This window comes from Colobus angolensis, unplaced genomic scaffold (genome assembly GCF_000951035.1).
Source record: "Colobus angolensis palliatus isolate OR3802 unplaced genomic scaffold, Cang.pa_1.0 Scaffold267, whole genome shotgun sequence".
NCBI lineage: Eukaryota > Metazoa > Chordata > Mammalia > Primates > Cercopithecidae > Colobus > Colobus angolensis.
This window is the reverse complement of record NW_012115899.1, coordinates 591,124-611,280: the sequence shown is the minus strand read 5'-3', so window position 1 is coordinate 611,280 and position 20,157 is coordinate 591,124. Positions and strand designations below refer to the sequence as shown.

General features: G+C 55.5%; 1 protein-coding gene across 1 annotated transcript in view; it reads right to left on the bottom strand.

Moving 5' to 3' along the window:
• Positions 1 to 2,337: 2,337 nt before the first annotated feature.
• CAMKK1 (calcium/calmodulin-dependent protein kinase kinase 1, alpha) overlaps positions 2,338 to 20,157 on the bottom strand; it is a 24,621-nt gene continuing 6,801 nt past the window's right edge. The window contains exons 9-15 of the mRNA XM_011947470.1: positions 17,480 to 17,679; positions 14,342 to 14,395; positions 13,460 to 13,533; positions 11,381 to 11,468; positions 11,038 to 11,166; positions 7,957 to 8,060; positions 2,338 to 4,344 (exon numbers count right to left, since the gene is read on the bottom strand). Of these exons, the coding sequence (XP_011802860.1) occupies positions 4,272 to 4,344; positions 7,957 to 8,060; positions 11,038 to 11,166; positions 11,381 to 11,468; positions 13,460 to 13,533; positions 14,342 to 14,395; positions 17,480 to 17,679 (722 nt within the window). The 3' untranslated portion in view covers positions 2,338 to 4,271. The remainder of the gene's footprint in view (positions 4,345 to 7,956; positions 8,061 to 11,037; positions 11,167 to 11,380; positions 11,469 to 13,459; positions 13,534 to 14,341; positions 14,396 to 17,479; positions 17,680 to 20,157) is intronic.

Sequence of the window (20,157 nt, the reverse complement as noted above, 5' to 3'; positions counted from 1 at the left end):
CTCGAACTCCTAACCTCAAGTGATCCACCCGCCTCGGCCTCCCAAAGTGCTGGGATTACAGGCGTGAGCCACCACTCCCAGCCCTGTCTGTATCTTCTGCTCAATTTTTCTAAAAACCTAAAACTGCTAAAACAATTTTTTAAATATAAAATATATTTTTTAAAAAAATCCTGACACCCAGACTACATCCTTGACCATTTGAACCAGAATCTCTGAAGGTGGGACCTAGGCATGAAGATTTTTAAAAAGCTCCCTCGGAGATTCTAGAACTGCCCCTTCGAACTGAATGGGGAGTTGGGGGTTGGGGTGGAGGGAGCAGGCCGACTGCAGTGGGAAGCCCTTTCTTAGCTTTGGGGTGTGTTTCGCAGGGAGATAGATGGATATTGGCACAGATTACCTTAAAGAAGCTGGAGCGCCTGAGGGCATGGAGAATCTCGTCCCTGTGAACGCTCCAGTGCCTTAGGCAGACCGAGTGAGAAGTTCAGCAGGTGCCCTCCTGTGCTGCAATTCCGCATCGATCTGGTGACCATTTCGATGAACCCACCTAGGGATTTTTCCAGCTGCTGAATAGACCGTGGAGGGCGGAGTCAACCTTGACAAGCAGAGGCAGGGATGGAGAGGAGGCAGTGTCCTGCAGGAATGGGCGGGCCTGAAGAGCAATGGGAGCAAGGCAAGAGGGTGGGACCGGAGTGGGGAGGGCATCCAGAGGGGCTGGCGGGGCCTTGAGCACCAGGCCGAGCACCATGGGGACCATGGCAGGGTTCTGAGAGGGGCATGGTCAGGTGAGTGCTCAGAAAGATCACTCGGGCAGCCAGGGAGGGCATGGACCAGAGGGCCAAGGACCAAGGCTAGGAGACCAGTAAGGAGGCGAGAGACGGAGAGGGCTGCATGTGAGAGGTTCCAGTGGTGGGGAAGAAATGAGAACAAGATGGGCTTACTGGTCTTGGTGTCTGGGGAGCTTCTGCCTGGAAGCTTGGGGGACCCCCAACCCCTTCCTCTCCCACCTGCATGGCCAGCCCACGCATGGTCTTGTCACTCTGGCCTCCCGCACATCCCTCATGTCCGTCTGCTTCTTTTCATCCTGGCCACATCCTACTAGTGGATACTCGAGTTAATCAAACCCAAAGAGAAGGGTTGTGGGAACCCCAACTCAAAGCCAGTGGGACAGAAACTCCAGAGGCTGGACTTGTGACTGGTGTCTGACTGAGGGACTGTCTTGTGGGCTTGTGTCAACCTGTGGGATCCGATACTGTTTCTGAGTAGACAGTGTGAGAATTGAGTTAGAAGACACCCGGCTGGTGTTGGCTGCAGAAGGGATATGGGGGAGGGGGCACTCCACACAGCTGGTCTCAGAAGTCTTCTGTGTTCACTGCTGTGCTGTGAGAGCAGAAGAAAAAGTTTGCATTTTTTGCATTCAAACCCCACGGAAGGCGGGTGCGATGGCTCACGCCTGTAATCCCAGCACTTTGGGAGGCCAAGGCGGGAGGATCACCTGAGGTCAGGAGTTCAAGACCAGCCTGGCCAACATGGTGAAACTCCGTCTCTACTAAAAATACAAAAAATTAGCCGGGGCGTGGTGGCGGGCACCTGTAGTCCCAGCTACTCGGGAGGCTGAGGCAGGAGAATGGCTTGAACCCAGGAGGCGGAGCTTGTAGTGAGTCGAGATCGCGCCACTCACTCCAGCCTGGGCGACAGAGCAAGTCTCAAAAAAACCCAAACAGACAAACAAACAATACCCCACGGGAGTATTCCCATTATACCAATAAGGGAACAGAGGCTCCTCCAATGACCTGCCAAAGGTCACACACTGTTTAAGTAGCAAAGCTTGGATTCAAGCTCAGGCCTGTGTGACCTCAATGATGACTCTTTTCATCACTACCCTGGAGGGCCGTACCATGGGAACAGAGGTGCGGGGTCCTAAAAGTCTGTACCAGTCTCCAAGGCTAAATGGGGATGGGAGGTCACTGGGCTGGTATCACAGGCACTCCTGTGACACCATAGGGACCTCTGCCCCAAGAGAAGCGGCTATGGCTCCTACCTGGACCAGACCTTGGCCTCCCGAGCCCCTGTGAAACAGGCAGTTCTTCCCAAGGAGTGGCCACGGACCCACTCAGGAGCCTCAGCTGTACCCTGGACTGCAGCCCCGTCACCTCCTGAGCCAGCCCTTCCCTCTCCCTCCCTTCCCCAAGAGCACCTCTCGCCACCGTCCTGCTCAGGGACTTAGGGTGCCTTAGGCGCTTCCAGAAAATTCAACAAAGCCAGCTGTTCCAGCTGCTGAGAAAGAACATATATCCAGATGCAGAAAATGTACACACAAGCTTTTTTTTTTTTTTTTTTTTTTTAACTCAAGAAAGGGCTTTTATTGTTTGTAACTCACTTCCTGGGAAGTTAATTTTTAAAACACTCTTATAGAGTTTGCTCATCGCTTGTGCTACATTCAGAAACGACAACGCCAACCAGAACCCTCAGTGACGGGGTCAGCATCCCAACTGGGCCCACCCCCCAGAGCTTTCCAAGGGTGGGTCCGATCGATGTGGTCACCCCAGACCAGACGCTCAGAGATGCTCAAGAAAACACTTGGGGATCAGTGATTGGCTCTTCACTTGCCTTCCGCTAACTCTATAAAAGTGTTCTTAAAAACAGTACCAAGTAACTTCTTAAGCCCCGGGCCGCACTCTGCCTTAGCACAGAGGAGCCGGGGAGAAACGTGGACCCATTGACAACGGGGCACATTCGGGCTCCCACAGCCTTAAATAGACGTAGACACTGTATTACAGATGCGTGTACCAGTGCAGGACATACGAGCGAGCTGTGTGCAGCAGATGGGCACGCGCATGCGTGTGCGCGTGGAGAGGCGACATGCACCCACAGGCGCGGAGATGCAGCGGGATCCGGGTTTCTCCCCCAGCCAGCCTCCCTTCTCCAAACAAGCCCTCCTCCAACGGGAAACCCACACCTGTGGCCAAAATCCCTCGTCCATCCACGTTTCCAGGGCAGAGTCCGAGTCCTGTGTGATTTCCCCGTGGGGGTCCACCTCTAGGAGCATTTGGTCAGCAAACGCCAAGCCGGCCGGCCGGACACTGATCCCAGAGAGAAGGCGAAGGCTGCTTCGGAAGAGCTGTGTCCGCACGCGCTCCAGCACCCCCGCTCTGGGCAGGCTGACTGCTGATGTCCTCAGGGTGAGGCAGCTGCCGCAGAGGCCGCCTGCCGGCGTGCACGCGCCCCTCCAGGTTCTGTGTCTCGTGATCCCTCCAACCCGGACAGTGTGTCCTTCGTCGTAGGAATGCGAGTGCGGCTCTTGGGGCCAGATGGCTAGGCCAGTGTAGGATGAGAGGCTGGGGTTCCGGTTATTTCAGCACGTGCAGGGCCACAGGCCTGTCGCGTCCGTGGCCCTCAGTCAAAGTCAGCCCTGGCGTCTTCTCCAGCCTCGGCTCTGGGGAACCATCAAGGGAGGGAGCGAGATGGGCAGGGACAATGTGGTGCTTCCGCTTCAGGCCTCTGCTCAGAGCTTGATTCCGTTCAGCCCACTTTCCAGATAACGCTGAATGCGAAACACAGTCCAGGAAAGTCAGCTCTGTCCACTCGGCTGCCAAATAATGGTGGGATGCGCTGGGAACCACTGAAGCTGTAGGAAAGCTCGTGAGATGTTCCCAAGCAGGGCCTCTCCCCTGAACCCCCAGGTTAAAAACAAAAGTAAAAGACGACAAAAAAGGAATCAGAATTCTCCAACACCGGCCCTCTCCCCAGTGAGGGGTCCGAGCCCGCACACCAGCATTTGAGTAGACAAGAGCTCTGGTGCCACCACCCCAAGGTGGGCAGGGTACCCCCCTCTCCACCATATGCCTGTGGCAGCTGAGCCAGGCCTGCCCGGCCCCAACGGGAGGTCTCTTCAGTTGCAGTAAGCCAGGCCTCCACCTGCCATCTTGGTCTCCTGCCTCTGCCCCTGCCCTGGGCCATGCCAACCAGCCGGGTGGCGTTTCTGAGGCTCCATGGGCACCTGGTTTCCCCACAGAATGGGTCAGGCCAAGAAGGGCCAGGAAGAGGAGGATGGCCTCGTGGGAGCCCTGCCCCCGACACCCCAAATGACATACATTCCAGTCCTGTCCCTGGACGTGCGTGCGTGGTGGACATGCAGCACGATGGGGGAGGGTGGGAGCGGGGCTGCAGTCCCCAGCCCCCTGCCCGCGGGGGTGGCTGTTGCATGAGAGCGGTGGGCCTCTGGAGGCGCGGGATGAGTATGCTGCCGGGTGGCCCTGGGTGCATGCAGGGGCTCAGGATGCAGCCTCGTCTTCCTGGACGCCGGGGAGCTCTGGGCTCTTGCCCCCTTCGCCACACCCTTCTTTCCTGTTCAGGGGACATCAGGGTCAGAATATACCCTCAGGGAGATACTCTCCCTCACACATACAGGAATTTGAATCCCAGAATCTCTCAAAGCCTCCTTCACCCACTGCCCCAAGCTTGGCCTCCCTCTGGCCTCCCTGCATCACAGCAATTGCTCCTTGGCGGTCTCCCAGCCCCCAGCCTCAGCCCACAATGCCTCCGTGGCCCCCCATTGACCAGAGATGAAGTCTAAACCTCCCAGCACGGCCTCTGGAGCCTCTCACAGTCTGACCCAGCTGACTTCCCTACATCTTCTATCAGCCTGGTCAAGGGCCTTCTCTCTGCGTGTGTAGTTTTGTTGTTGTTGTTTTGAGACAGGGTCTTGCTCTGTCGTGCAGGCTGGAGTGCAGTGGCGCGATCTCGGCTCATTGCAACCTCTGCCTCCCAGGCTCAAGCAATCTTCCCACCTCAGCCTCCTGAGTAGCTGAGACTACAGGCACATGCCACTACACCCAGCTAATTTTCTTTTTTTTTGAGATGGAGTCTCGCTCTGCCGCCCAGGCTGGAGTGCAGTGGCGCGATCTCGGCTCACTGCAAGCTCCGGCTCCCGGGTTCACGCCATTCTCCTGCCTCAGCCTCCCGAGTAGCTGGGACTACAGGCGCCCGCCACCACGCCAGGCTAATTTTTTGTATATTTTTAGTAGAGACGGGGTTTCACCATGTTAGCCAGGATGGTCTTGATCTCCTGACCTCGTGATCTGCCCGTCTCGGCCTCCCAAAGTGCTGGGATTACAGGCTTGAGCCACCGCACCTGGCAGCCTAATTTTTTTATCTCTATAAAAACAGGGTTTCACCATGTTGCCCAGGCTGGTCTCAAACTCCTGGGCTCACGTGATCCACCCACCTCGGCCTCCTAAAGTGTTGGGGTTACAGGCGTGAGCCACGGCGCCTGGCCTGACGGCCTTCTGTATTGACCTCAGTCAGCCCCCAGCAGATCTGGGTAGAGGGGCTTTCATTTTGCTTTTTTCTTTGCTTTGTTCACAGGACAGAGTCCATCTATCAGTCTTAGTCTTCTGTTACATATTCAACAGATTTATGTGTCTAATTCTCCTCCCAAAATGTCTTTTTTTTAAATAACCAGTAAATGGGTTTTGATATCTTTAAAAAGGACCAACCCCACTTAACTCTACTACAGAGTTTCTACAATTATCCCAAAGTATAAAAAAACAGTTTATGGCCAGGCACAGTGGCTCACACCTATAATCCCAGCACTTTGGGAGGCTGAGGTGGGCAGATTACCTGAGGTCAGGAGTTCAAGACCAGCCTGGCCAACATGGTGAAATCCCGTCTCTTATAAAAATAGAAAAATTAGCCGGTGTGGTGGTAGCATGCACCTGTAATCCCAGCTATTTGGGAGGCTGAGGCAGGAGAATTGCTTGAATGCAGGAGGCAGGGATTGCAGTGAGCCGAGATTGTACCATTGCCCTCCAGCCTGGGCAACAAGAGCGACAAGAGCGAAACTCCGTCTGAAAACAAACAAATAAACAAAAAAACCAAAACAGTCTATCAAGGATAAATATTGGGACTTGATGATGAGGTAAAATCTACTTTCAAAGTGAGACCTAGAGACAGGGTGTGGTGGCTCATGCATGTAATCCCAGCACTTTGGGAGGCCGAGGTGGACAAATCGCTAGAGGCCAGAAGTTCAAGTTCAGCCTGGGCAACATGGCAAGACTCCATCTCTATTGAAAAATAAAAGCTCTACCGCCAAATTAAACTTGGGTCACAGAATTCTATAATTTTATAGCTGGAAAGTATTAAACCCAATCTTGTCACTCTGTTTGCCAGGTACAACCTAGGTACCGTCTTTATCCTGTGTCTGGCTTGTCCCACCACTAGAGGGTGCTGGACCATAGGCTCCGAGTCAGAGGGACCAGGTGTCCACGTTTACTGGACACAGTCCTGATTCCACCTGTTGTCCTGGCATAATTATTATAAATATATATATATATATTTTAGACAGGGTCTGGCTCTGTCACCCAGGCTGGAGTACAGTGGTACAATTTCGGCTTACTGCAACCTCCACCTCCCAGACTCAAACAATCCTCCCACCTCAGCCTCCTGAGTATCTAGGACTACAGGCATCCATCATCACGTCCAGCTAATTTTTTAATTTTTTTTTGTAGAGATGGGGTCTTGCTACGTTGCCCAGGCTGGTCTTGAACTCCTGGGCTCAAGCAATCCTGCCTTGGTCTTCCAAAGTGCTGGGATTACAGGCATGAGCCACCGTGCTGGCATAATTACGAATGGCTTCCCCTTTCACTCCCAAAAGTGTCCCCACGTGGATGTCAAATTATGTATGTCCCCGCCCTACACACACACTAAGCACAATTCCAGCATCAGGGGCCTATATTCCTAGATGAATTCAGAGAATCCTCCCCCAATCGCAACTACCTCACTGAAGAGATGATAGAAAAACTGCAGTTGGGATCTCCAGGCCTCTTCCAGGCCCCACACCTCATTATGTGACTCTCCCTGGGTGCAAGCACTTCCAGCAGAGAGCAGATGTCAGCTCGTCCACTAGCAGGGGACTCAACTCTTCTGAAGGGCCCTCTTACGAGAGGGAGACTTCACCGGACACCAACATGGTGGTCCCGGACAGGCCTGGGGACAGCGCAAAGCCAAGGCACCCGGACGGCGCCTGGCGCAGGGAGTGCCAAGGGGAGTGCACCTTCCACACAGAGCAGGCCAGGGTGGGGCAAGCAACCCCCGCCAGCCCCTTCCCTGAAGCTTCCCTCCGGGGCCAGAGGAAGGCAGTGGCTGTTCCAGGACCATGCTGTGGTTCAGGACCCCGACCGTCTTCTCTCTGCAGGTTTGTGTACAAACTCCAGCAGGCCTTATCAGCGTCCCAGGCTGGCTTTTATTACAGTGGAAGTAGGTGGAACTGCTGAGGACGAGGCGCACAGGCTTGAGGAGCTGCTTTTCTGGACCCTCCTAGGAGGTGGCGAATCCACGGGCATGGCTTACTGTGGGGAGCCCTCGGCAAATGCGGGTTCCTCTCCCGTGGTCCACGGGCCAGCCTGTCCCTGCTTACTCACTGGACAAGCACTCGCAAAGCGCTGACTGGGCGCACAGCCCCAGCAATGGCTGCAGGCAGCCTGGGCCACTCGGGAGAGCAGCCAACAGTCCTCAGGGCCAGGCAGAGGGGCCAGCGACCCTCCCCTACAGCCCACCAGCCTCCTACAGGGAGCCGACCTCAGCCTGTCTGCAAACCTCTGCCAGGCTGCCAAGGGCTGAGGAGGCCACAGATTTGAAGCCCCAGAGGGGCTGGACCCAGTCGGAGAGTGACATCAAGCTTCACGGAAGAAGGGTCTTCCTGTCCCATGGAGAGGTTGCGTGAGCTCCTCATCCCTGGAAGCGTGTATGTGAGGGATGCTGGCCCCAGGAATGAAGCAAGGGCTGGGCCCAAAAGGTCGCTTCTAGCCCTGACTAACCTTGAGGACAGAGATGCAAACGGGGCCAATCCAAGACCTGGCCAAGTCTCCAGGCTCTGGCCTCGGCCCAATGACAGTGAGCGTGGGAGGATGGGCCTCAGGCCTCCCCACCCAACTCCAGGGAGCACCCGGCAGTACTTACACCAGTAGGTTTCCTGGAGCAGACATGGATCGCTCTTCCCTCCGTGCTTGGGGCTCAAACGGGTTCCCAAAGGAGCGCTTCCTCAGCATGGACTTCACCAGAATCTGAGGAGGGCATGGTGGCGTGAGGAGCACCGGCCCCAGGCTCCCAGACACACCACCTCTGCTCCGATTCCCCGAGAGCAGCTGCCAAGGGGGCCGCAGTCTGGGTCTCATTTCAATCAGCACAGCATGATATGGCGGGGACGAGAACAAGGGGGCTGGCGGCTGGGGGCAAAGCCCCGGAACGGTGAGGAGCTGGGTGCCGCTGGTGCGTGAGGAGTGGGGCCAGGACCGGTCCATGAAGGGGCCACAAGGCCAGGCTGAAAGAGTGGGGAGGGCCAGGGCTGGAAGTAGGAGTCCATTAGAAAATACCTTCTCGGCTGGGCGCGGTGGCTCACGCCTGTAATCCCAGCGCTCTGGGAGGCCGAGACGGGCAGATCACAAGGTCAGGAGATCGAGACCATCCTGGCTAACCCAGTGAAACCCCGTCTCTACTAAAAAATACAAAAAACTAGCCGGGCGAGGTGGCGGCGCCTGTAGTCCCAGCTATTCGGGAGGCTGAGGCAGGAGAATGGCGTAAACCCGGGAGGCGGAGCTTGCAGTGAGCTGAGATCCGGCTACTGTACTCCAGCCTGGACGACAGAGCGAGACTCTGTCTCAAAAAAAAAAAAAAGAAGAAAAGAAAATACCTTCTTGCTATGGTAGCAATGCCATGGAGGATGCTGTGCCATCCTTCCCACCTTCTGGCCACAGAGAGGATGCCAAGAAGATGCTACTGCATGGTGAACCACAGCCGGTGGCCGAGCCAGGGGGGCTGCCAGGAGGGGGGCAGCTGCCGCAGCCTCTCTGCCTTTGTCCCTCCTTCATGACAAGGACGGTTCCATGCCCTGCCCCCAGACACGCTGCCTCACACACATGCAGAGAGCCAGCAGCACGCTTGCCAGTCCCTTCACTCACTCACCTGTCTCCATCCATCCTGTCAACACTGGTCACCACTGGCTGCCTACCGTGTGCTGGACACTGCTCTAGGCACTGGGGCCACACTGAGGCCAAAATTCTTGCCCTCATGTAGCCCTATAGCCTTTTTATTTTTTTGAGACGGAGTTGCGCTCTTATTGCCCAGGGCTGGAGTGCAGTGGCACGATCTCGGCTCACTGCAACCTCTGCCTCCTGGGTTCAAATGATCCTTCTGCCTCAGCCTCCTGAATAGCTGGGATTACAGGCATCCACCACCATACCCGGCTAATTTTTGTATTTTTAGAAGAGACGGGGCTTCACCATGTTGGCCAGGCTGTTCTCAAACTCCTGACCTCAAGTGATCCTCCCGCCTTGGCCTCCCAAAGTGCTGGGATTACAGGCGTGAGCCACTGCGCCCGGCCAACATATAGCTTACATTCTAGTTTCAGGAGACAGGTGATAAGTAAAGAAGAAAAATCAGCAAAATATGTATGTCAGTAAGTGGAAAGGAAAAAATAAAACGGAATGGCGATGAGGTGTGACGCAGGGAAGGCTTGCTTCTCTCTAGGAGGGGACCCCGGCTTAAAAAGCCGCAGGAAGTGAGGGAGCAGGTCCCGTGGCAGTGGGGGATGGGGCTCCCCAGGCAGAGGGAAGCAAAATCTGAAGGCTCTAGGGCAGCCTCTTCCATGGCACGTGGCCAGAGTCGAGTGCATGATGTGGGGACGGTGCAGGAGCCCGTAGAAAAACAGGGCAGGGGGAGGGCAGGCTGGGAGCCCGACTCTGAGGGACATGGCAGCCCGAATGAGAAGCAGGCTCTGCGCTGGGAGGTGACACACTCATGCCACCAGGACCATGCTGGGTGCTGAGTTGAGCATTGACCGAGGGGACAGGGAGTGAGAGCAGAAGCAAAGGACAGCGTGGGAGGTTCTTCTGGTGGTCTGGGAGAGAGGAGATGGTGGCTAAGACCAGAGAAGTGGCCATGGGGACCCCGTGGGAGTTGCCTGGTTCCAGGGACCCCACAGAGCCAAGTAAGCATAGAGGGCAGGGATTCAGCCAGCTGGTCCTAGCTGGGCCAGGACCCTGCAGCAGGGGATCAAGTACAAGGCCAGGCCCTGCCAAGGGCAGTGGCCCTGGCTCTGGCTCCTGGCCTTGTGCTTGCCCTGACTCACTTGACTCTCAGGCAGGGGCAGGGCAGGGCTCTCAGTGGCCCCAAGTGGCCACCAGGTACTACGTGAACCACTTCCAAGTGCCAACACAGAAGCTGAGCAGAGGAAGAAGAGCAAAACTGAAATGTGAGTGGGCTCTGGGGGGGGCGCAGGCACCATCTAACTGATACGTGGGCTTTGGGGCCACTTCTCCAATCCAAAGGCTGCCCGGGCCATTCGCCTGCCGTGTCCTCGGCAGTGCCTGGAAAACGGAAGTTCAATAACTGTCTGGATGGAAGGAAATGCTTCTTCCAGTCACGGTGACTGTTGCGGCTCAGCAAGGGCCGTCTATTTCTTTCCTTCTTTCCTTTTTTTTTTTGAGACAGAGTCTTGCTCTGTCACCCAGGCTGGAGTGCAGTGGCACGGATCTCAGCTCACTACAACCTCTGCCTTCCAGGTTCAAGCGATTCTCCTGCCTCAGCCTCCCGAGTAGCTGGGACTACAGGCACCCACCACCATGCCTGGCTAATTTTTTTTTTTTGTATTTTTAGTAGAGACGGGGTTTCACCATGTTAGCCAGGATGGTCTGGAACTCCTGACCTCAGGTGATCCACCCGACTTCGCCTCCCAAAGTGCTGGGATTAGAGGTGTGAGCCACTGCGCCTGGTATTTCTTTAAATCGGTTACTCTCCTCACCGAGCCTCCTGGTCTCCTGACCACAAGACCTCCTGGTACGGGCTCTGGGGAAGACACAGGTGCCGTCTAACTGATACATGGGCTCACGCCACGGGCCTCCAGCAGAATGGCGGCTCCAGTGGCCCAGGATCACAGCTGGTTGGCCAGGCAGGCCTCTGTCCCTCAACGGAGGCAGGCACAGAGCAAGGCTCAGGCCCCCCAGGCCCTCCAGGACAAGGGAGCATCTACCCCGGCCCTCTTACCACCGTGGTCCAGCTGGGGATGAGCCTGACTGAGTTCTTCACCTCCTCCTCTGTCACCTCCACCACACTGCAGTGCTCCTCCTCCGAGGGAAGGGGCTCCTCCCCATTCTTGGTCACCCAAGGGTGCAACTGTTGGGACCAAGAGGGCAGGGAGAGGGGGAGAGGTCAGGCCATAGGCAGACACTCAGTCAGGAAGGGACTCCAAGCCTTCACCGGAATCACCAGGAGGGGTCCACAGACCCAAACCCAGCACACATGCATCCTGTTGTCGATCTCTCCAGAAGGGGAAACTGACGCCTGTTTTCTGTGTCCCAGCCCAGCCCAAGACCTCCAGTTCCCCGACCTTGATGTCTGGCACCCCAATTCTCGTCTCAGGATTCTTGTCTAGCATCTTCAGGATTAGGTCCTTGAGCTCCTCGCTGATCTCTGGCCTGGAGAGGGCGAAGGAAGGAGAGGAGGGTGGGATCGCTGATGAGGGCCCCTTCCTGTCCACCTCTCCTCCCCACACCCTTGCCCCTCGGATGAGAAGAGCGAGTTCCGGACAGCAGGAGGGAGCTTCCCAAGTGCTTGGAGAGCCTTTCCCGAGCAGGAGGTAAAGTCTCCCTCTGGGACAGAGGCACACACAGAGTTCCATGGGTGCTGGACACCCCACTGGGTGGCAAAGATGGTGAGGAGAGTTGTTTTATGGGACACCAGGGGCTTCGGTCCCACTCGCCACCTCATCCTCTTCTACACCCAGAGAAGATCCTCTCTGACAGAGGAGGAAACTGAGGCCCAGGGAGGTTAGCGGGCTGGCACAGTGCCAGCCAGAAGAGTGCAGGCAGAGATGGGAGACTCAGATGGGAGGGAGCGGCCGCCCAGCACCAGGTCTCTCCCATCCGAGTCTCTGACCACATCAGCCCCAGCTCTCTCTGCTCAAACCACAAATTTCCTTGCCACCAGTGGTCTTGGGGAGCCCATCCTTCCAAGACTGGGGAGCAGAAAGCCACTCTCCGGACTGTTGACTTTGGTTCCCCCTGTTGTCTTAGATGCGTCATCCCTTTTAAAATCCCTGGGCTGGGGAGAAAGACACCGCCGGCAGGGGGTACAGCAGGAAGAGAGGCACCAGGGGTCCAACTCTGGAGGCCGGGAGGGAAGGCAATCACAGGCTGCAGAGGAAATGGACAGAGGCCGGCTGGCTGGTGCTCGGGAAAGGGAGTGAGGCGGCCCCAGATGAGCGGGTGGCAGAACCCGGAGATGCGTGAATGCCAGGGCCAGGGCGTGGCTTTGAGAAGCCTCAGACAAACTTCAGGCCGGAGATGTGGGCAGATTTGTTGAGCTCTGTGTGTCAGGGCTGTCTCCACCCGACTGTGTTGGCTGGACTGGAGGGAGGCCAGCAGCAGTGAGACCAGGGGGAAGGTGGCTAGACAAGTCTGGGGAGGGGCCTGAGGCCTGAATGAGGCAAGGAGTGCAGGTGGCAACAAGGCCCAGAGACAGGGAAGAAGAGGGCTCAACGGGGCTTGGGGACCACATAGGAAATAAGCAGGAGAGAGCAGGAGTCGCTAAGGACAAATCCCATTTCAGTTTCTTTTTTTTGAGACAGAGTCTTGCTCTGTCGCCCAGGCTCACTGCAACCTCCGCCTCCCGGGTTCAAGCAATTCTCGTGCTTCAGCCTCCCGAGTAGCTGGGACTACAGACGCGCCCTACCATGCCTGGCTAATTTTTATATTTTCAGTAGAGATGGGGTTTCACTATGTTGGCCAGGCTGGTCTCGAACTCCTAACCTCAGGTGATCTGCCCACCTCAGCCTCCCAAAGTGCTGGGATTACAGGTGTGAGCCACCGCTCCCGGCCTCCATTTCACTCCTGAAATGCACTCCCGAAAAGAGGAGCCAGGGAGCTCAGGCTGGCTGCCATGGTCGCCAAACCATCATGAGCAAGAGGTCTCCCCCACATCCCTGCTACGCTCAGAGACCTCAGTCACAACGGGAGGAGTGGGGAGGAAGGGTGGCTTGAGACCCAGCCCCCTGACAGCTCTCCTCCAGAGCGTCCTCTTTCCATCTGTGAAATGGGAGCACGCACTGCCATCTTGAAGCTCCCCGATCCTGAGTGGGGGAAGAAGTTTCCCTTGAGTTCAGGGGCTGGGTGGGGCTGGCGCCACCGACCCCAGGCAGGCCTGCGGTGAAGGAGTCGTGTGAATGATGCCTGTGGTCTTCCCTGGCCAACCCTGGATCTCAGGGCTCCCATCCGTACAGTGACGTCGCGGAGACCCTTGGCTCCAGAGTCCCACCCGTCCTTCTACTCAGGGGTCCCTCCCGGGGAACAGCACCGCCACCTTCATATCTGCAGGCTGGGGTGGGGTCCTCAAAGGGCAAAAGCTCTGCTAAAACTCAAACACCAGGACTGGGTGGTAGCCCCTTCGGTCCCCTGGGTGGACAACTTACTCCTCAGGAAACACCACGGGCTCATTCTTGATCTTCCTGTGGAGGGCCAGGATGAAATCGTCGATGAATGGGCACTGCGGGGTGGAGAGGTAGACAAAGGATGTGGGCCCAGGGCCTTGACCCGTGCCAGGGGACCAGTCCCCCTCCCTTGGTGGGGCCAGAGGTGGGGGCAGCTCTGGGTTCCCATTAAATGAGAAGGACCTCAATTCATTTGTTCGGGGCCTGGCACACTGCAAATGTTCAACAAATGTTGACTGAATGAATGAGTTGCTGAGGGAACGATGAGGCTGGGTGCACCCACTGCCATTACTGCCATCTGCGGCCAGGCCAGGCCAGGCTGGGTGCACCCACCACCATTACCACCACCTGCGGCCAGGCCTCCACTCCCAGGGCCTGGAGCTTGGGAACACGTTCACTGAAATTCCCTCCTGCGCCTTAGTGCGGTCACTAGAGCAGGAGCACCTGCAGGCAGGGATCTCGGTCACGTCAGCATCGGGTGTCCCCAGGGTCCGGCCTCAGCCAGGGTAGGGGTGAAGGACAATTTGTCAAAAGAATGAGCAAGGGAGTGAACACGTGGCTCGATAAGTGAATCGCATTAAGGGACAGAGGGACAGGGAGCACTCTGGCTGGGGCGGTAGCAACACCACCACCGGCACCTCCGCTTCTTTGGGTGTCTGCTGTCCTGCGACTCCTTCGCGAGAAGCCCTCCGCAGGAGACCAGAGGGAGACAGAAAAAGCCCCATTCTCTCTCAGCCTTCTCTGAGCCAGGTGGACTCTTTCAAAAGCCACTTTACTTAAGGACAGAAAGGAAGAGCCTGCATCCGTTGCCCGTGCCCGCCTCACTGGACCTGCCCCAGCTCTGCTGGCATCCCCAGCACTCACCTTCCCATAGACAAAGCAGTACAACGTGACGCCGGTGGCCCACACATCCAAGGCCTGGAAAGAAACATGCTCACATCAGTCCCCCAACAGGCACAGCCACCTCTGCCCACCCAGCTCCAGTGGGCTGCAGGAGAGGCCTGCAGGTAACCTCTTCCCTCTGTCATGTACTCACTTGACAAACACTCCCCAGTGCTTGCCCGATGCTGGGCCCCATGCTGAGTGCTGAGGACACAGGGGCGGCCAGAACAGGCCTCCACCCTCCAGGGGTTCTGAGTCTTCTTGGGACAGGCTCTAACCAGGAATGTTTCCAACTCAACAGGTACAAAACCTCCTTCATTCACAGGGTCACACGGGCCACTCGCATGTCATAGACGCACCCCAGGAATGATAGTATATATGGAACTTCTGCTCACTAAACCAGCTCGGGGGTTCAAGGAGTCATCTCTTCTCATAATCCACCTTCTTCCTGATATTGCAAGCAGCTCCTGCCCACACAGAGGCCCTGTCCACTCACGCCCTCGTCCACTGCCACTGTAACAACTCCTCCAGGCTCCGAAGCACCCCTGGGCCTCCCCACGCCCTGGATGTGTGCTCCCTCTACGTTCTCCTGCTCCGGAACGCCACCTCTTCTGGTATCCGCTTTCTCGCTTACTTGAATGATACTCAGTCTCTACCTACATATTCCTGCCCCAGATGCATCATCTGAATCCAATCAGGGAACACCAGACAAATGCAAACTGACAACATCCTACAAAACAACAGGTTTGTTCTCTTCAAAAATGTCAAGATCGGCCGGGCGTGGTGGCTCACGCCTGTAATCCCAGCACTTTGGGAGGCCGAGGCAGGCAGATCACGAAGTCAGGAGATCGAGACCATCCTGACCAACATAGTGAAACCCTGTTTCTACTAAAAATACAAAAAATCAGCTGGGTGTGGTGGCGGGCACCTGTAGTCCCAGCTGCTCGGGAGGCTGAGGCAGGAGAATGGCGTGAACCCGGGAGGCGGAGCTTAAAGTGAGCCAAGATCGCGCCACTGCACTCCAGCCTGGGCGACAGAGCAAGACTCTGTCTCAAAAAAAAAGTCAAGATCAGGACAGACAAAGGAAGGCCAAGGCCCTCTTCCAGATGAAAGGACACCACAGACAAGAAGGCGAACGCAGCAAGTGGCCCTGGATCGGATCCCGGGACCAGAAAAAGAACAGGTTGTGAAGGACAGTATCAAGACAACTGATAACATTTAAATAAGGTCTGTGGATTATATATAATTTTTTTTTTTTTTCAGAGTCTCACTCTGTCACCCGGGCTGGAGTGCAATGGCACAATCTCAGCTCACTCCAACCTCCGCCTCCTGGGTTCAAATGATTCTCCTGCCTCAGCCTCCCAAGTAGCTGGAATTATAGGCGCCTGCCACCATGCCCAGCTAATTTTTGTATTTTTTAGTAGAGACGGGGTTTCACCACGTTGGCCAGGCTGGTCTCAAACTCCTGACCTCAGGTGATCCACCCGCCTTGGCCTCCCAAAGGGCTGGGATTACAGGCGTGAGCCACTGTGCCTGGCCTATACATAAGTCTTATCAATGATGAATTTCCTAATTTTAATCATTTTACTGAGGTTATGTAAGAAAATGTCCCTGTTCTTAGGAAATATCCACTAATGTATTTGGTGATAAAGGGGCATAATACCTTCAATGTAACTTTCAAATGGCTCAGAAAAATGTAGTATGAATACAGATAAATAGAAAAAGATGATGCAAAAGCCAGTGGGACAAAATGTCAACAACTGGTGAATCTGGGTAAAAAGACATGTGGGATTTCTTTGTACTATTCTTCCAACTTTTCTGTAAATTTAGAATTATATCAAAATAAAACATTTAAAAAAATCTTTATCAACATCGCCAACCTCTTTCTTTCCTTCTTTTCTAGAGACAAGGTCTCACTCAGTCGCTCAGGCTAGAGTACAGTGGTGCGATCACAGCTCACTAGAGCCGTCAACTCCTGGGCTCAAGCGATCCACTCCAGCCTCCCGAGTAACCGGGACTACAGGTGCGCACCATCACACCTGGCGAATGTTTTTACTTTTTGGAGAAATGGGGTCTTGCTATTTTGCCCAGTCTTGTCTCAAATTCCTAGCCTTAAGAGACCTGCTTGGCCGGGCGCGGTGGCTCAAGCCTGTAATCCCAGCACTTTGGGAGGCCGAGACGGGTGGATCACGAGGTCAGGAGATCGAGACCATCCTGGCTAACATGGTGAAACCCCGTCTCTACTAAAAAATACAAAAAACTAGCCGGGCGAGGTGGCGGGCGCCTGTAGTCCCAGCTACTCGGGAGGCTGAGGCAGGAGAATGGCATAAACCCGGGAGGCGGAGCTTGCAGTGAGCTGAGATCCGGCCACTGCACTCCAGCCTGGGCGACAGAGCAAGACTCTGTCTCAAAAAAAAAAAAAAAGAGACCTGCTTTGGTCTCCCAAAGCACTGAGATTACAGGCATGAGCCACTGTGCCCGCCCTCCTGACCTCTTTCCTGGATACTCACGTGTCCAAATGCCTCTCACCCACAGCCTCCCTGGCAGTGGGGCGGCTGGCACTTCCACAGGTGAAACAGCCAAGTGCCTAGGGAACTGCGCCAGACTGTGTAACCTCTTGTTCAGATAACTTTGCCTATGCTTCTGTTGCTTAGGAGAAAGCCCAAACTTCCAGGCCCTTTACCCTCTGCCCCCACCCTGTGCCCCTCTGTTCTCTGATTTATTCTCTGGGCTCCGGGTCCTGCTCAGATCCTCCCCATTCTTCAAGGAACAGTTCAAATCCTGCCATGTCCCAAGATCTGCAGGGACCCCCAACTTCCCCTGAAACCATCCAGAAGGCAGGAAGCAGGGTTCTCTTTGGCTCTGCCTCTTCCACAGCCCGGTCCAGAACCCAGCACAGAGCAACCAACAGTAAATATCTGCAAGGGAGATTTGGGGCCACTGTGCTGGAAAACAGGAGAAAGCCAAAGTTGTGGAGTTCGTCAGGCTCCAAGGGAGAAGCAAATATGTCGCTCCCTAGACACAAGGACCCTGGCACCCTCAGGTTAGAAACTGGGCCCCTGCAGCAAGCTATTACGCCCCCCACAGGAACCCCAGCCTGGCCCAGGGCCTGTGAGTCACCTTCCCACTGAAGCTCTGGCCGGAATCAGAAATGGCCTCGGGGGCCATGAACGCCGGGGTCCCGGCTGTGCTGGACAGTTGAGCATCGTTCCCCTCAAACTGGTTGCTGACACCAAAGTCGGCGATTTTCACGTGCCCGTCATCCCCCAGCAGCAGGTTGGATGGCTTGATGTCCCTGTGGACGATCTTCTGGAAGTGCACTGCAGAGAAAGGGAGCTTGCGCTGACCGCTGGCCTGGGCACCGCTGTCCAGGACCCCACATCTGTCCTCACCCGGCCAGGGATGCCGCCTGGGACATCCCAGCCCATGCACACTTTCGTCTGGTGATGACCTGGGAGGAGGACGTCAGGGCCATCTGCTCCGTGTAGGTGCACACAGGTGTGAGCAGCAGAGCCAGGACTGGAATCTTAGGAGTCTTTGGACTCCAAGTCCGGTGCCCTCTCCATGACAAACAAGGGACCTGCTGCTGAGTGGGGAGGGCAGAGGAAACTAGAGCAGGAGAGTTGGTTTTTGTTTTTGTTTTTTTTTTTGATACACAGTCTCGCTCTGTCGCCCAGGTTGGAGTGCAGTGGCGTGATCTCGGCTCACTGCAACCTCCGCCTCCCAGGTTCAAGCAATTCTCCTGCCTCAGCCTCCCGAGTAGTTGGGATTACAGGTGTCTGCCACCACGCCTGGCTACTTTTTGTATTTTTAGTAGAGATGGGGTTTTGTCATATTGGTCAGGCTGGTCTGGAACTCCTGACCTCAGGTGATCCACCCACTGTGGCCTCCCAAAGTGCTGGGATTACAGGCATGAGCCACTGCGCCCGGCTGGGAGGAGAGTTCTTCCTAGGCCAGCTCTGCCCCTTCCCTGTGAGTGCCGTCTGCAGGCCCAAAGCCCATCAAAACCTTTCTCCAGTTCCATCCCCCACCCAGGCTAGGCAAAGATGGCCCTGCTGCTGGGACTGAGAGTAAGACTGTAGGGACTCTGCTATCCTACAGAGGTGCCATCTCAGCCCCAGGGATCTGGGCTGATGGGGTTTCAGCGATGGATGGCACCCCAGGCCTTGGGACGAGCAGGATGACACAGCTGGGGTGTAAGGTCAGCCACGTACAGTAGGATGAATCCCAAACCAGAAATGACCTAATAGGCTGGAAACCTGCCCTGCTTCCTGGGCCCAGGACCACCACAAAGTGATGGGTGGCTCAGGCTGAGATGGCCGGAAAGGTCCCAGCCAAGAGAGACACTGACCCCATCCCACAACCCCCGACCTGTGGGCTCCCTCCTTGGCAAATACCTTCCCCTGGACCAACAGACCCCAGGATGTTGGAGAGGAGGGAATAGAGAAGGCGAGAGAAGAGAGGGGAAGGGAGAGGAGGAGAGGGAGGCTGGGGGCAGAGAGGACGGGTGCCATATAACAATAACCATAAAACCAGTGGCACTTTCTTGATTGCCTACTATGTGCCAGGCATACATCACACGAGAAATCTGACACACACCCATCAGGGCACAGAAGCTCGGGGGGTGGATATTTGACTATGGAAAGTAGTCTCATGTTCTTATCTCAAACCCTAGCCTCTCCCTTGGACTTCAGCTCTTTACCCACATGGATTTCCAGTAGACATCTTGATAGATAACTAGGCAGCTAGGCATCGATCTATGTCTCTGTATATCTCAACATAGTGTAATAACATGTCTAATTCAGAACTTGATTTCTCTGCCTGCAACTCCCACCACCAACAAAACCAAAACCAAACAAAATAAAACAAAAAGCCCCTGCTGCTCCCCATTCTTTCCCATTCTGTGAAAGGCCAGAAACCTCAGGATCATCCTCAACTCCTCCCCTGAGACCCCACACCCTTCCCATCAGCAAGGTCTGTGAGCTCAGCTGCTCACATCTATTCCAGATCCAACTGCTTCTCATCACCTGCATCGCCGCACCTGCCCCCATTGACTGAGGACCAGGCCTGGGCTGCCCTGACCACCGAGCCCTCTCAGGGCAGCCTCAACTCTCCCTTCTTGGGGCCAGAATCACGAGGCAGGTCTTCAGCGCCCTGGTGCCTCTGTTCATCCGCCTGCCCAGCCCCTGGTGCTAACCACTCTGCCCCAGGGAAGGCCCTTCACTGTGATTAGCTGGGTCCTGATGAGGCTTTTCCCAAGAACCAGGTAAGATAAACTTGTTTCTTTGTGGAGACTAGGGGATAGCAGACAACAGGACCTCAGTAGAAAGAAGGGACCACAATGGGAAGGAGGCGGAGTCAAGCTGGTACAGGATTGTGCCTGCCACTGACCCTACGAGGGGTAAAATGTCCCCTTCCCATCCCATGCCTCTAGACCACTGGTAGAGACTTTCTGCAAAGCCCTCTCCTCTGTATGCCTCAGTTTCCCCATATGTGCAAAGAGAGTATTAATCTGAAGGCAAAGGAGAGGCTCAAGCAGGATAAAGACAGTCCTGTTTCTGTCACTGCAGGTCAAACCTCAGCCAGATCCCCACCCTGTTCCCCCAGGGAAAGAACATGCTCCCAAGACACCAAGCTAAGATTTTATTTTTTATTTTTATACACGTATGTATGTATTTTGAGATGGAGTTTCGCTCTTGTCACCCAGGCTGGAGTGCAATGGTGTGATCTCGGCTCACTGCAACCTCCGCCTCCCAGGTTCAAGCGATTCTCCTGCCTCAGCCTCCTGAGTAGCTGGG